At 41.9% G+C, this 15,214-nt stretch overlaps 1 protein-coding gene across 1 annotated transcript in view; it reads right to left on the minus strand.

Moving 5' to 3' along the window:
* The window catches only part of CACNA1D (calcium voltage-gated channel subunit alpha1 D), a 195,429-nt gene extending 181,925 nt beyond the window's left edge, over positions 1 to 13,504 (minus strand). The window contains exons 1-3 of the mRNA XM_074151414.1: positions 13,468 to 13,504; positions 10,930 to 11,248; positions 8,341 to 8,446 (exon numbers count right to left, since the gene is read on the minus strand). Of these exons, the coding sequence (XP_074007515.1) occupies positions 8,341 to 8,446; positions 10,930 to 11,248; positions 13,468 to 13,504 (462 nt within the window). The remainder of the gene's footprint in view (positions 1 to 8,340; positions 8,447 to 10,929; positions 11,249 to 13,467) is intronic.
* Between the last annotated feature and the right edge of the window lie 1,710 nt (positions 13,505 to 15,214).

Below are 15,214 nucleotides of genomic sequence, written 5' to 3' on the forward strand. Positions count from 1 at the left end.
TCCGTTTCTGCTCAAATTAGGCAAGCAAGCCTTGACAAGCACTTTCAAAAGCCGTGGGTCCCAACTCTGTGGTATTTCAAGACACAGCGCTCACATACACACAGATCATATTTAAAAAATAAATAAAAATACAATTCTCAATGCCTAATATGCTGCTTATACAAATCATGTTTTTAAAAGAAAGAAAACACCCATATTCTGCATAACCTAGAGTTTTAAAACAGGTGTTATAAAGCAAATCCACGTAATATTTATGGTAATGTACTTTTGGTGTGGCACTGATACATGGCAACATGTAAAGATTCTCAATTTTATGCATTCATTTTTTAAGTAAAACCTTCAGAAGCAATTTTCAGACTTACTTTTAGCATAGCAGCTATTGTCAATAAATAGAACTGTAGATTCGTATTTTGTTACATTTACATGCTCAGTGTTGGAAGAAATTAGTAATTCACATGGTTTCCATACAGTCAGTAAACTGATTTTATAACCTATGTTTGTTTGTGGTTTTTTCAGAGCATTTAAAAAAATCAACTTTTACTCTATTCCAAAAGTTTGTATGACAAGTACAAACTTCTCCCACTCATCTTAAATGTTTCCTTTAGATTTGAATTACAATTTTTATGTCAAATCTAACTGCTTTCCCACTGACCATTCAACTACATAGTAACTAAGAAGTAACAAACTAAGTTCTGTGCATTTGGAAGTACACAGGTTTACTTTTATTGTGACCAGTCTATAGTTTAAAGTTTTGTAAGCATACCTTTATCAAGCAGGGAATAAGGGAAAAGAAGGGTGGCGAATCGCTACTCTTCACAGCACAATTAAACCAGGAAAAAAAAAAACCAAAGAGCCTTCTACCAGTGCAGCACTATTCTGTTTGGGAGACTGACTTTAGGCTGTAACAGAGAAAAAAAAAACTCTTCCTGGTGTATAATGTATCTCCCTAGGCAGTTTGCCAGTAATGCACTACCAGCAAATCTTTTTAAGGAGAGACAAGCCCTTAGCAGGAATTCCCCACAGGAACAAGCTTGCAACTTTGAATACGGAAAAAACATTTCCTTTCAAATAGGAATGATTAAGTACATCTTTTTGTAAGGCCTTCTGGTTTGGAAAACTGAGAAACTCTCTCCCGCATTAAAAAATAGGGGGCAGGGGGGAAGGAGAATTATCTTCACATTGTAATTAACTGAAACCTGTAAAACTAAGTTGTGGACCTCCTCCTCATAGCCTTGCACTCCAAACAGCTATTTTTATCTGTGCTGAGGTAGCTAGATCCTAAGTTGTACTGGGGCACCCAAAATAAAATAAAGAACAAGAGGTAGCCTATGTTGTTCCCAAACCTCCACAAACCCAAGTGACCTTTCTACTAGTTAGAAATTGCCAGTCATCTTGGTCATATCTCTCAGGACTCTCCCTTTTCTTAAGCCGGAACGTGAAACAAAATTTCGGTTTCATTAACCCCTAGAGATGGGTTTGACACATGCAATTATGTTTACCAAGAAAATTCAAGAGCTATTTCACACTTCTGGTATAGCACAGAACAGACAGGCCTAGGAACTGGCTGCAGGACAAAGTGGGTGTAAAATACTACCAACTCAGAATTTTAATCTATTTTGCAGAGGTGTGCGTTACAACACAAAGGAAAAAAGTTTTCTGAATACATGATTTGCACTGATAAAATTCAAAGCAATTCATAATAATTAGCTAATGCATACTATTGGAAGTTTTGGGCTGCCAGTAATATTAAAAAATTGAAATATGAAGATAGGGCTGAGTACAGCATTATAATATATTTTTTTTAATAATCTCTTTGCAGAAATCTTATCTATTAAGGAATTCTTGCAGTTGTGCAAAGGTTACTTACTGATGCATCCTGTCTTGCCTAATAACCATCAAACAGCTTTATGATTAATTTTTAGAAAGATAAGTCATGCTGCTCCAGTAGTTAAATAGTTACCAATTTTTTTAATGAGAAAATAGATGTCAAGTTAATCGATATAAATAAAAAGTAGCAGGAAAAAATGATCAAACGTATCCCTCACAGCATTAACATATGTATAAAGACACAAAAACTGCTGAGGAGAGAATTCAAGCCTCTTCATTTTTAAGCCTGTGTGAAAAGAAAACTGACAGCTCCTAACATTTGGGTTTTTTTCAAAATTAAACTACTGACTTTCTCACAGGTTCTCCTGACTACTCATACACAGAACTGTACATACATTTCGCTGACCTGAATCAATATGCAACATAAAATTCCTGTGTTATAGCAGTTACAATAGATCCAATATTTTTGAATTTTTTTTCAAATTAAACTTAATGACATTTTCCCTTAAAAATAATTAATGCAGTATCTTTAGTACCAGTAGTCAGATGCTTGGCTAAGTACATACAAAATGTTGCAACATCTCCATCATGTTTTCCCATACACAAAATGAAGTATTTTCAGTCAGAAAATTTTCAAATTTTCAGTATTTTCAGCGTCCAAACTATCTTGCATCTTTCCTGAAAAGTTTACTTGGGTGACTTTTATGCCAGCTAGCAGATATACTAGGAGAAAACATTAGCTAAGAATCCAAAGGCAGAAAAAGATCAGAAACACAGGACATCTTCCATCTAAATAACTTTTTGATACAAGGTAAAGGGACGGAGATCCAGCCCTCAAAGATCCCTGAACTGAAAAAGTAAACACAGCAAAGACAGTAGATATATGTAGAAGTCTTTCTGAAATACATCATAGAATATTTAGCAGTTAAACAAAATCTTAGAACTATTTACTAAATGAGGTTAAAATTAAGAACATTCTACAACGGTATTTTCAGATAAGCTACATATAGAGGGTAACCGGGTGCAAGGTAAAAACCAACAACCTTTTCAATGGATGGATTAATTAGTCATGTGGCCTTAGAATGAATGAGTCATAGGATTGCTAATGAGATAAGGATAGGAAGCCTGACACCTCTTAAGTCAAGAGTTCATCTGGCTCTTCCCAGAGTACTCTCCTGCTGTGCCCTAGATTGAAGGCACAATTAACTGTTCAGGGACAACACTGGCTTTCCTATTGCTGGAAGCACTGAAAAATCCACCTAAATCTACTTACAGAGGAAATCTTTGCCTAAAAGATAGGACAGGCGAACACTACCTTTCTGTAGTAGTGTCCCCTACTATGGCTCTCTCAGTCCCAACCACCTGGGAGAAAGAAGAGCTGTCCAGGACCATCACCTGACCTGCTCTGTAAGCACAGGCTGGAGAGACCTTCTTTTAATGCAGAACTTCACTCCTTGAGAGGGTTCCCCCCTGACAATGGTAGTCAGAAACAAGGCTGAAGAATCCTGCTATCAGGGGCACAGAATCTTTCATTGTCATTAGGTTCCAGCCCTTTATGCAGTAGGGTCATGCCCTTTACTCACATGACTTTGCACTTGCCAATTTGCTGTAATTTACTCAAGTAAGTCTCCCAAAACGCACAAGCTGTCAATCTCAAGTAGAACAGTGTCATCACTGCAAACCTTCAGGGTCTAGTCACAAGAGACGCAGTACGCTCCAAGTGGACTCAACTCAAAATTTAGGGGTGTACTTTTCATAAACTGTATGGATAGATGCCTCCTTATTGTTCACATTTACTTATTTAAAAAAATAAAAGGAAGGAAACAGAATAACCAAAAATGTCTTGATCGTGGCCAAAATCCAGACTTGCATTGTGCCAGTCCGCCTGCACATTGTAAAGTTAGAAGCCCAGTGCTAGTCAGACAAATGGGAAAGTCAACAGGAGGCAAAACACAGGAGAATAGAACATGGTACAGCAGGATGATACAAGAAAGAAAAAATAAGGTGGGAGAGTGAGATACAGCAAAGCATGCTGCAGAAGAGGACAAACAGAAGAGTAAACACAGAGGGAAGCCAGAGGGCAGAGACAAAAGATAACAAGAAAGAAATGAGTGGGAAGTTAACAAAGACGAAAGAGATGAAGGAAAATAACATACCACAGATGGGGAAAAAAAATGGAAAAGACAGAAACAGAAGATAGATATATACAGGAAACCCTTCCTGCCAGAAGCTGCTTCTTATCAAGCTTAGACAAGAAACACTGCTAAACGAAGAGCTGAATCAAGCATGGAAAGTTCAGATCACCTGAAACTTCTAAAGGCAGATGAAAGAAACTACATTAAAATATGAAGCAGTGAGTTTATGAGGATTTCATCCCAGCGTACACTGCCCCTGTTCTGCTGCAAGAGAAAAAAACTTCTCTGGTTCAATAATACTTTCACCCATCTATGTGCAGAAGAACTGGTCCCATTTGTGAAAGAAAATTAACTAATTAAGTAGAATCCAGGATCAAGTTAAATAGCTGGTTTTAAAGTTCATCAGTCTGTATTACACACTATGCAGTACAGAAAAGCATGAGAGAACTACTCTATTCAAAGTGCCCCTTCTGGCACACACCAGACACAAAGGTCAAGGTGTTTTAGACAAAGGATTAGATCAACTTTCCCACAGAACACAGGACTGTAACACTAGCAAGTGGTCAAGCACAGTCCAGTCTGCACCTCTGCTTTGTTTGAAATGCATTGTTTTGTGTCACCCAGTACTAACACACCATTCTTGAGAGAGAATAAGGATGACCATAAATCCATTGTGTAAGAAGATAGCTGTGGTGCACCCTCTGCTCTCAGAGAAAGGCAAAACAGAAATTTAAGCTTGTCTACTCAGAAGGTGAAAAGACAGACAAAAAACTAGCAATGAAAGGGACTCCTGTCCTACAATATCAGTGATTGCCATCTGCTTAATTGAGTCACTGATATCATGAAGAAACCTTTCCTTGCTTCCTTAAGTTATCTTAAGTATCTCATATCCCATAGCATGCTGCTGGCTGTATCACAAAAACTTCAATCATCACAATTTGCGTATCAGTAAAGATGAGTGACCAACACAGAAACACACAACTGTCCCATCCTTAACACTTAGCTTGCACTGTCCATTTTCCATACAGTCTACTGTTCCAAAAAAACAAGGGTGTGGAACCTTCTCACAGACATCTAAAGATATTTGAGACTAAAAATTGACTCATATTCAGATGAGTCAGATACCCAAGACATATCCTATTTAAAAAAAAAAAAAAATACATAAATATGCATACATGTGATTTGCTATTACTCTTAAGAAACATCTACCCGTTTCTTAAAATGTTTGTTATGGTTTTGGTTAATTTGTGCTAAAATTTCTTTTGCCATTACTACTGCACCATATAACTGACTTTGTGTTGATTAGACACCACATGTTGAAACATTCATGAGAGAGTAAGAACCACGCTCGCTCACAGCTCAACCATTGGTTAGATGGTTGACATATGGTCAGTGTTTCACTGGCTCAGGCACAGGTGAAGACAGACTCAGAAACTGGACCTCAGGTTTCTCTTAAAAGTCTTGGAAATTCCATCACACAGAAGCTGTCTTCTAACATCCCATCACAGAGAGGAATGAATACCTGTTCTGCACGTACACCCTTGGATTGAGGTTGCTATTGCAGACTTCCTGAAGTCATAAAGAACGAACACTTTGACTGCTCACATTCTCATATATGCAAGGTCTTCTCCCTAGCCTAAGCAAAACTGGAGAAGTTTCTATTTCTAGCCCCCACTTACCAGTATTCCACTGATTTTTTTACCTCTTGTACCATTGCTTCCCCTTTCCATAGCTGATTACAAATTATGTATATTTTGTATTCAGAAAAAAAAATCCACATGCATAAATATTTAATTTTTCTGTTTACAAATTAAAAAAATATGAGCCAATTCAGCTAGCTGATGGAAAGCAATTAATCTATTCAACTCTATGAAGCAACATTGATTTACTCCCTGAGAACAAAGCCCGAGATATAATATCCATATGCAAACTAAAATTTATAAAGCTGAACTTTTAGGGTTTACGTAACGAGAGAAGGCACTGGAGGCAGACCACATTCCTGTTCCTCACTCTGGTCTCTCCCTCCAAGGCACTAAAAGATACAAGTGCTGCAATCTGTACAGTGTCAGTGGATGCCTGTGTCCAGAGAAAGGAAAGTGGGGAAAGGAGGCTGTGGGGTTGACAGGACCAAACACCTGGGCTGGAAGGAGAGAGGAGATCATTTTATTTCCCTCAATTTTTTAACTTGAATTAAAGACAGAGTGGGGTACGGTCTCCTGTCAAGATCAAACTGGCAATGTAGAGCTCAAGTCTACATGCAGGGGGCTGAAATCCTACCAAACCTATTCATAACATTTAATACTGATTTTTAAGATTTGGTCCGGTTTTTAGACCAGCATCACAAAAGATGCTAATGTTATTCAACAGAATAACCCCCACTTCCACTGTAAGACAACAGCATCAGGAAACAGATGCTCAAGCAGGTTCCCAAACAAGCCTGAAGATTTCTAACTCAGCTCTTCTATGATATTCCCTCACAGTACACTCAAATCCACACTAAGAGTTCAACAATAGAAGTGGGTGTACACTAGGAAAAATGTCAGTGAAATACCAGAGGAAGAGACATGAACCCAGACCACTGGTTAGTCTATTTCATGATGTAGAACCTTAGGCATAAGAAAAGACAATGCTGCTCATTCCAGAACTATTTATTTCATTAGATCAGATACACAGGATGTGCTTGTGTGATCCTTTAGTGTGATCCCCAGGTGCTTAAACCTGTCCCAGCACCTGAAAGTATATTGTCAGGATAAACCCTGTTCTTTGAGTAAACTTAGTAGAATTACTCAACACCAGTATAAACAGAATGCAAATTTAAATAGCCAAGTAAACTTTCTATATATATGACCAAGGGTGTTCAAGACCCTTTCTACTTGAAATTTATAAGGATCTCTTTCCAAAAAAAATACGTATATAAAATAAAATTTATTTTTGCTTAGACTAACCTGGCCATATTAGATTAAAAAAAAAAAAAAAACAAACTATCAGGGATGAAAGTGTCCATTTCTTTCTAAATACTAGCGCATTGTAGAATTAGGTCAGAAATACCAGACGTTAGCCTAACAAAACTAATGCTAAAAACATTTCTTTCAAAGTGATTAGCCTCTGACACAAGTAACTGCTTTACCCTTTTCATGTAATGCTTTATGAAATTAGTTATTAGCGGATCTCTTGGTGGATTGACAGCTATGGAGATTTGTGCCCTGAATTTCTCAGGGGAAAAAAAAAAATAAAAAAAAAAAGGAGATAAAGACTGTTGGTTGGCTAGATACACAGCTGCAGAAATCGTTCTTTACATTGACCTGAATTATTCTGCCTTTCGCCAGCATTTTTTATTGTCCATATTTGCTTAATCTTGATAGACAAAAAAATATATAAAATGGGTCATACATACAGAATAATTACTTTTAGGAAAATCAACAAGCTTACACACCACAAATTACACAAACATGTTCATAAATAGAAGACCTCACATCAACCTAAATTTTTGAGGTAAATTAATCCAAAATTACCTACTTACTGGTATCCAATTCTTTATTTGCTAAACAAACCTCCTCTCCACCCCAAAAGGTCACATGCAGACTTTGAGTGCACAGGACTGCTGAACTCCACTATTTCAAGATGGTATTTAATATAAACAATGAAATTATTGCAACGTAATTCAATATTACCCTTGAGTGTGATAGCCTTTATAAAAGTTTTAATAGATAATTAACAAAATTAGTTTTCATTATATATTTTCAAGCACAACACTAGTATACTATTTTCAGTCAAAAAAATACATCTGCGCACACTGCTTACTGCAGTACTATCACTTCTTTGAAAGGTCACTTATACCAGCAGTGACTGCTTTTAAAATTCACATTGATGTTCATATCACTTTAAAATGCATTAATGTAATATTTCTCACCATCCTCTCATTCAAAACTAAAATATCTAGTAAAATACACAGCTAAATAACACCATTAAAAATTGAAAAAAGACAGGTGTACTAGGAAAGGCAGGAAAAATTTCAGAAGGACTGAAACAAGTGTCAGAAACACAGTAACAGCTAATAAATATCTTTAATCGATATAAGCGATAGAAACTCAAAGTTTTTATACCATACAAATATACATATACATGCAACATAATATTAATGTACATTCCCCTCCAGAGTTTCACTGCTGAAAAAACTTATTTTAAACACATGACATAAGGGACCACATATTAGAAATGAAAAAACCCAAAGTAATTCCATATATATTTTAAAGTATCTCTATTACCAATTTTATTTTTTTCTAAAATTACGTATACTTAACAAAATCTCAAATATTAGCAGCTAGTCAAATTAAAAGTATAGAAAACAAATATAAAATAAAAACTCAAGAGTACTTACCAAATTATGATTGGTTGAATTTGAATCATCTTCTGGGAATGGGATGTAAACAGCTAAGGCCACACAATTGGCAAAAATAGACAGTAGTATAAATATGTCAAATGGTCTGGAAAATCTTGTTAAGGAATTCATGAATTATGAGTATCTAAAAACTTTTAAGTCTAGTTCTCCTTTCAGCATCTACACTTGTAAAACAAGTCTTACTTTTAAGGCAATCTTTTGACTGATAACTGTGACAAACACTTCATCGCCTTTAGTTGTATCACTATGCCATATTATTTTCCACCACAATGAACTTTCAATGTCCTCTTCTTTTTGGAAAAAAGGAGAAAACCATTACTCTTGCTGCCACAGAGCACTTTATATTACATTCCAGAGATGAATATAATTATACACTCTTAAATCAATATGTGGGTCATCACGACGGGTAAGGAATACTTACTGAGCCATTCTGTCCTCATATGCTCACGCAAGTCTTATTAATGTCAACAGAAATGTGTTTGTCCAAAGGAGGAAATCATTGGGGATCTAGCTTGCAGTAGGATATGAGAAAGATTCCCAGCAAATCATAACTGTTCTCCTGTATGACAGCTGGAAAGCTGTACAATGGACGCAGGAAAATTCTGAGTCCTTTTTCATGTCTCCAACAGCTGGACTCCTCAACAAATTCGCTTTGGCCAGGGCAGATGAAAGTTTAGGTGAGTAGACTAGGAAAGAGAGTATCATTACTGGCTTGGCAGCCATGCGTGCTGAGAGGCTATAGGCTTTCACACTGACAATAGCATGAATTACAGCTACGCTTTTTATCTGTATGTGGATGACAGCAGTTGAAATCCAGAGATACATTTTTTTCTGGAAGACAGAAGGTATTTCTTAAAATTCATGCCTATGAAGTTCATCCTTCAGTTTGTCATTAATTTGCCTTTCCCAAAAGGTATTTCATTATTTTCTTTTAACTACAAACATGGAGGTACCCAGATGAACCTATCCATGGAAATTTGGAAAGGGAGTATTTTGGGCTTTAGCTATGGTTTTTGACATCCTTTCCTCAATTCAGTGCACAACTTCGTGGTACCTGTCCATAAGAGTACCATAAAAAACAGAAGAGTACTGAATATATTCAATGGAAGAGTGCTGAATATAATCAAAACCATGTTTTTGTCAGTGTAAAAGATTTTTCCTGAAAACAACTCTTACAAAGCCCATATGCCCCGTAAGATCTATTAAATTTTTTTTATTGGCCTACAAAAAGTTTGTCACCTCAAGGGCTGAGGTTGTGTTCCCAAAGCCTAACAACATCAACAGCTGCTACGTTGTGTACAAAATAAAGTTAAAACACACATCTTAACATGCAGCATCCACCAGACTGAAACAAACAAAAGATACCAGTGCAAGTCTGACAACCTTGTTTTATGATGTAGAGCTACTGGAACAAATTCTGCCATGAGTTATTCCACCCTAGATCCATAGTAATTTCATTTAACTGACTTTAGTCAAGGAGAGGCCAATTTACTGAAATTAGTTGGACTTCTACCAGTTAAAATGAAAGAAGAATTTGTTTCACTATCTTTAATTTGCAACTGAATTATGTTCAAAGAACTGAAAAAAACCAAGCCCTATAAATGAGTAACAGTTCCTATTGCCAGGTTGGCTGTTCTGTTTTAAGTAACAAAATTACTTTTACTTCAGTAATCTACTCTCTTGAATTGCTGTTTCCCATTACAGGGATGTTGCCATGGCTAACATTTTTCTTCTCGTACTTCAACAAAACTCTTTTTTATTTCAAACCTTTTCTTGAGAATTAAATAATATACCAAATCAACATGTCATCAGTTCTGCCAAAGAAATCCCCATACTCCCACATCACAACCAAGATAAAGCAATCCTTCCCAGCATACAAATTATCATGAATACAGCCAGTATATCTGATTTCCTGTCTACAGGTGTACATCCTTCCAAATACATTTGGTGGTAGACATATGTGGTAAAAGTACAGAAGATTAATGTATTTCAGACACTTGTACGTACTTAGAGTGAGTCCTTGGCTTAACTAAAAAATCCTCCCTACTTCTAGAACTTGGAAAAATAATCTTTTTTAAAAAGATTTCTGTATCTGACTCATTTGCCCTAACGGCAATATACCAAATTGAAATATGGAAGATACAGGTTTGACATCTTAGGTCATCTCCCAGTTAACACTGCTAGGTGCACTCCTATCCATTCAACCTTATTTGGAAGGGCAAGAAAAGCAACACAGAGATTTGCTGGAATATAATATAAGCTTGTAATTTTCAAAAGTTTTGAAAACGTTCCCCTGTGTCCTCCAAGAACAGCTATGACCTCTTCTCTGACTTTGAGCTACTCCAGTAAAATGATATTCTGTGTCATTATGAGACAAATTAGGAGGCTATCTTTAACAGCAATTTAAGCAAAATTAACTACCATCAACATTAATGACAGTTACACACATGTGCAAGTGAAGTAACGTCTTAGCTATGATGCTATAAGAGATGCTGTAAAACAATCCCCTTGAAACATTCAACAAACGTAAGGAACAGATTGTAAAAACAAAATTGCATCAAAGGATACTTCCATTCTACTAGACTAATGCAGGCTCTTCGTATTGGGTTGTTGAGGGATAAACAGAAAAGGGCACGGGGTGGCCGACTATTAGACGTATTACCCTGTTTTTTGCTCTTGGCATATTGCTGGCGTTTTCTTTGGGACAGAGATCCTACAGGCTGGGCTGTGGTGGTACTCATATTTTGGGCAGCCTTTGCTTGTCTAGCAGCATCAATTGCAGCTTGCCAAGATAAAACAGTTTGCTTGGATGGTGCTGAACTGTTTGACTGAATAGCTGGTCCGTCACCAGGGAGAGGAATTCTGGTGCTACTTGCATAGTTCGCCTCTGTGGGACAAAAGAAAAGAGTACTCGGTTATAATTCTTTTTATGCTAAAACTTATAACAATATTTCTGATAAAAAGATTATTTTAAGACCTCTTGGCAATGTGATGTTCCCATTATGTATACTACACAGCACAAGTGTATGCACATATATATATGCGCAATTGAACAGTAGCAAAAAATGCTCAGAAATCAGTATTATAAGTTTGATGCAAGTGTCAAGACACAAACACCTCACGTTTTGATTCTTCCACTTGTGGCATTTTGTCCTAACTGGATGGCAGCTTTCCTGTCCCCATGTTTATCCAATAAAACATAACTACTCCTCAAGATCAACTTTGCTGTAGTACCTTAGCATTTACTATTTTCTTACTTCATTTGGGTAAAAAAAGTAGTTGTTTAAAATTCTTACGCATTGTTTGATTGAGAATAACCAACGCTGGGGGGAGGAAGTCCTGAAAGCAAGTTAAATCTTGCCCTATCCTACATTCTCAAGGAAAAATGCGTGGATGCCTCCCACAAGTGAAAAATCCAATATTGTCTGCCCATAAACATGTTTATAAAGCACTGGTATCTTTCACACTAGAAATTACAACCACTGTAAAGGGATGCAGTTTGGCTTTGCTTTTTCACAAGGATTTCAAAAACAAACTGCACCTTCCAAATAATAATAAAGTCCTCTTTATCCAGATGACAGCAAGGAAGGCAAAACACCACCTCCTCGCAAGGATCTTTCCTCGCGAACTCTCTGACTAGAGCAACAGAGTCTACTCCTACATACACCTGTAGGAAGGAGAGACTCTTAAGTGAAGTGCAAAACTTGAAGATGCCTCGGTGGGGAAAAAAAATATGGAGGAACAGCACAATATACGTGCTGGGAATTAGGGGTGGCGGGTGGGATGACAGTGACATGCATCTACCCAGGCAGGAGAGGGATACGGCTCCCCAGCCACGGCTGCTCGTCAAAGAGGGGAGAACCACAAAAAGCACACCCCTCCTTTTTCTTTTAGACGGGGGCGGGGGACACACACAGACAGCGAGAGAGACGCGAGAGCCGCGAACACGCGTGGACGCGGGGGAGCCCGGCCTCAGCCGCCGCCGCTTCCCGCCGCCCCGCTCCGCTCGCGCCCCTGCCCGCGCGAGGGGCGGCCGCGCGCGGCGGGGGCACTAAGATGGCTCCCCGGGATGGCGGCGGGGGCGAGGCGGGGGGGAAGGCGGGTCAGCCCCCGCGCCCTCGCCCACGGAGGCGGCCGAGCTGCCGCGGGCACCCGGCACCGGCGGGGCGAGCGCTGGCCAGCGGCGAGCGGGCGGCGCATCAACAGCTGGGTGACACGGGGGGCAGTGCCACCTCGGGGGCGGGCTGGCACCGGGGGGAATTTTATTTCCAACGTTTTTCCTAAGCATCCCTGCCTGCTCCCCCCACCGCCTTTTTTTTTTTTTTTTTTTTTTTTTTTTTTTTAAATAAAAAAGCAACGGCACGGCCATCTCCCCCGCCTTCCGCCTGCCCTTTGGGATGCCATGAAAACGTGGCTCGGCGCAAATCACCCGCCCACCCATCCATCCATCTATCCATCCATCGCCTTTATAAATCAATACTTGAAAGGGGAAACAAAGCCAGGGTGTCTGCCTCGCCCCGGGGGAGCCCCCGGCAGGGGCAAACCCCCAAACTTACTGCTAATTGAGGAGGGAGGAATAATTTAAAAACAAGAGCGGGGGATGCGGCGGCGCCGGAGCCCGTCGGTGGCGGGGGTGAAGGCGGAGCGGCCCCGGCGGGGCATCGGGCCGAGCCCAGCGCGCCCACCGCCCGGCCCGAGCCCCTCGCTGCCCTCCCGCCCCTGCGCAGGGGAGCCGCGGCTGCAGACGGGTTTATCCACAATTACACAAATAAGAGGTAAAGGCAGAGCAAACCACGTCCTTTCCCCCCCCCCACTCCCCGGCTGATGTTAATGGCCTCGGGGCAAGAGACAGGCGCGCATAAACCCGCTCCCATGTTGGTCATACGGCGAGGGCAGCACCTGAGCTCGCCTTCACCTCACCCCCTGCCCCTCCTCGAACCCAGCCGCTCATCCCTTCCCCATCCCAAACCTTCCCCATCCTCAACCCCTTCCCTAATCCCTCCCAATGCCCGACTCCCAAATCCCTCACAAATCCTCCCCCGCTCCCCCCTCCCTCCCCTCAGCCCCGGGCACGCCGCTGCCCTTGCTGGGCGCTCCGGTCCTTACCTTCTGGGTGCTGCTCGGGCTGCTGCTGCTGGTGCATTTTTCTCACTTTATCCAGCGTGTGAGAGGTAAATGAAAAAAAAAAAAAAAAAAAAAAACCAAAAAACAAAAAAACCCACGAAAGGGCAGATTCGCCCCCCACCCCGAGCCGGGTGTGCGCTGCCCCCTGCGCTCCCCGCTACCCGACCCCCATGGTAGTGACTAGCGACGCGCGAGGGGCTGCTCCTCCTCCTTCTCCTGATGCTTCGCCGCTGCCGCCGCTGCCAAATCCCTCAGAGTTTGGGCCAACATGACACTCACATCCGGGTGACACGGGATCTCTCCATCCCTAGCAACCCGGCTGCTGCCGCCGCCTGCTCCTCAGTCCCCCTCCTGCCGCCGCCGCTGCCTGCTCCTCCTCAGTCCCCCTCCTCCTGCCGCCGCCGCTGCCTGCTCCTCCTCAGTCCCCCTCCTCCTGCTGCCGCCGCTGCCTGCTCCTCCTCAGTCCCCCTCCTCCTGCCGCCGCCGCCACAGGGTTAACTCCCTCGCTGCTGCCGCCGCCGCCACCTGCTGCTGCCGCGGCCAGGCCGGGCGGGGGCGCGGAGCCGCTCTCTAATCGCCTGGAGCTCCGGCAACCGCAAATAGAGCTGCCGCCGCCGCCGCCTTAACCCGCTCGCTGCCGCCCCACGCGGCTCCCGCCCCTCAGCCCTCCCGGCGTCCCGCGCCCGCCCTCAGCCCTTTCGCCTCCCGTCCGACGGGCGCTGCCCCGCGCGGCAGGTACCGGGACACCACCGCGAGGTGAGCGGCTTCAGCGTCTCCCTCTCCACGCACGACCGTGTCCCTCGCTATCGACACCTCTGCCGGGGCCGGTACGACCTGCAGCGTCCACCCTGCCCGCACCGCTCCCACACACGGCGCGCTCGCGCCCTTCCCGCCTCGCCCGGCCCCGCTCCGCAGCGCGCGGGGGGGAGCCCCCAGCCAGTTCCCCCCGCCTCGCGCTCCCCGCGCGCCACGCCGAGCGGCTGGAACGCCCTCATTCCCACTCCCGAGATTCTCGAAGTTTATCCACGTAGAATTGAAATTAATTCTTTTCGGCGTTACCCTTCACGGCAGAACCCTAAAACCTCCATTTAGGCTTTTGTCGCCCCGGTGCCGGGACCCCCGCGGAAGCCCCGCGTACCGGTACCCGCGGCTGGCGGGGGGAGCTGCAGAGGAGGGACCCCGGGACAGCAGCCTGCGGTTGCTGCGAGGCGGTATTTCAGTCGCTACGAAAAGTAATTAATGAAATAGAGTAAGGAGTACAGACAGACAAACTCAAAACAGCATTGGTGCTTCGAAATTAAAGTTTGTTTTCTCTGCAATGAGCTTCTTCCCATTTTTTTTTTAAAGATTATTTCAGGATTTTTTTTTCTTTAAACAAGCCATGATCAAACCCGATGGTTTTGAACCTTTACCTTTGACAAAAGTGGTATTTTTTTAACACATCTCAGTGAAACTATTACTATCCCTTTCCCCCACCGCTTCCTTATTCCTGTCCCTATCGGCTCTTTCAGCCATTCTTCATCTACAGCTATCTCCATCTAATTAATAATGAATAACAACTACAGACAGTAATTAGAAGAAGAGCAATAAAACCTTAACACTGCTAATATTCTCCAGGGATCTGGTGAAGAATGCCCAGCCTCCAGCTTTGTGAGCGGCTCTCTGTTAGGTGGAGCCCATCCCTTTTGGTTTTACCTTGTAAATTAAAGGATTAAAAAAAACCCAAACC

This window comes from Numenius arquata, chromosome 8 (genome assembly GCF_964106895.1).
Source record: "Numenius arquata chromosome 8, bNumArq3.hap1.1, whole genome shotgun sequence".
NCBI classification, from domain to species: Eukaryota; Metazoa; Chordata; class Aves; order Charadriiformes; family Scolopacidae; genus Numenius; species Numenius arquata.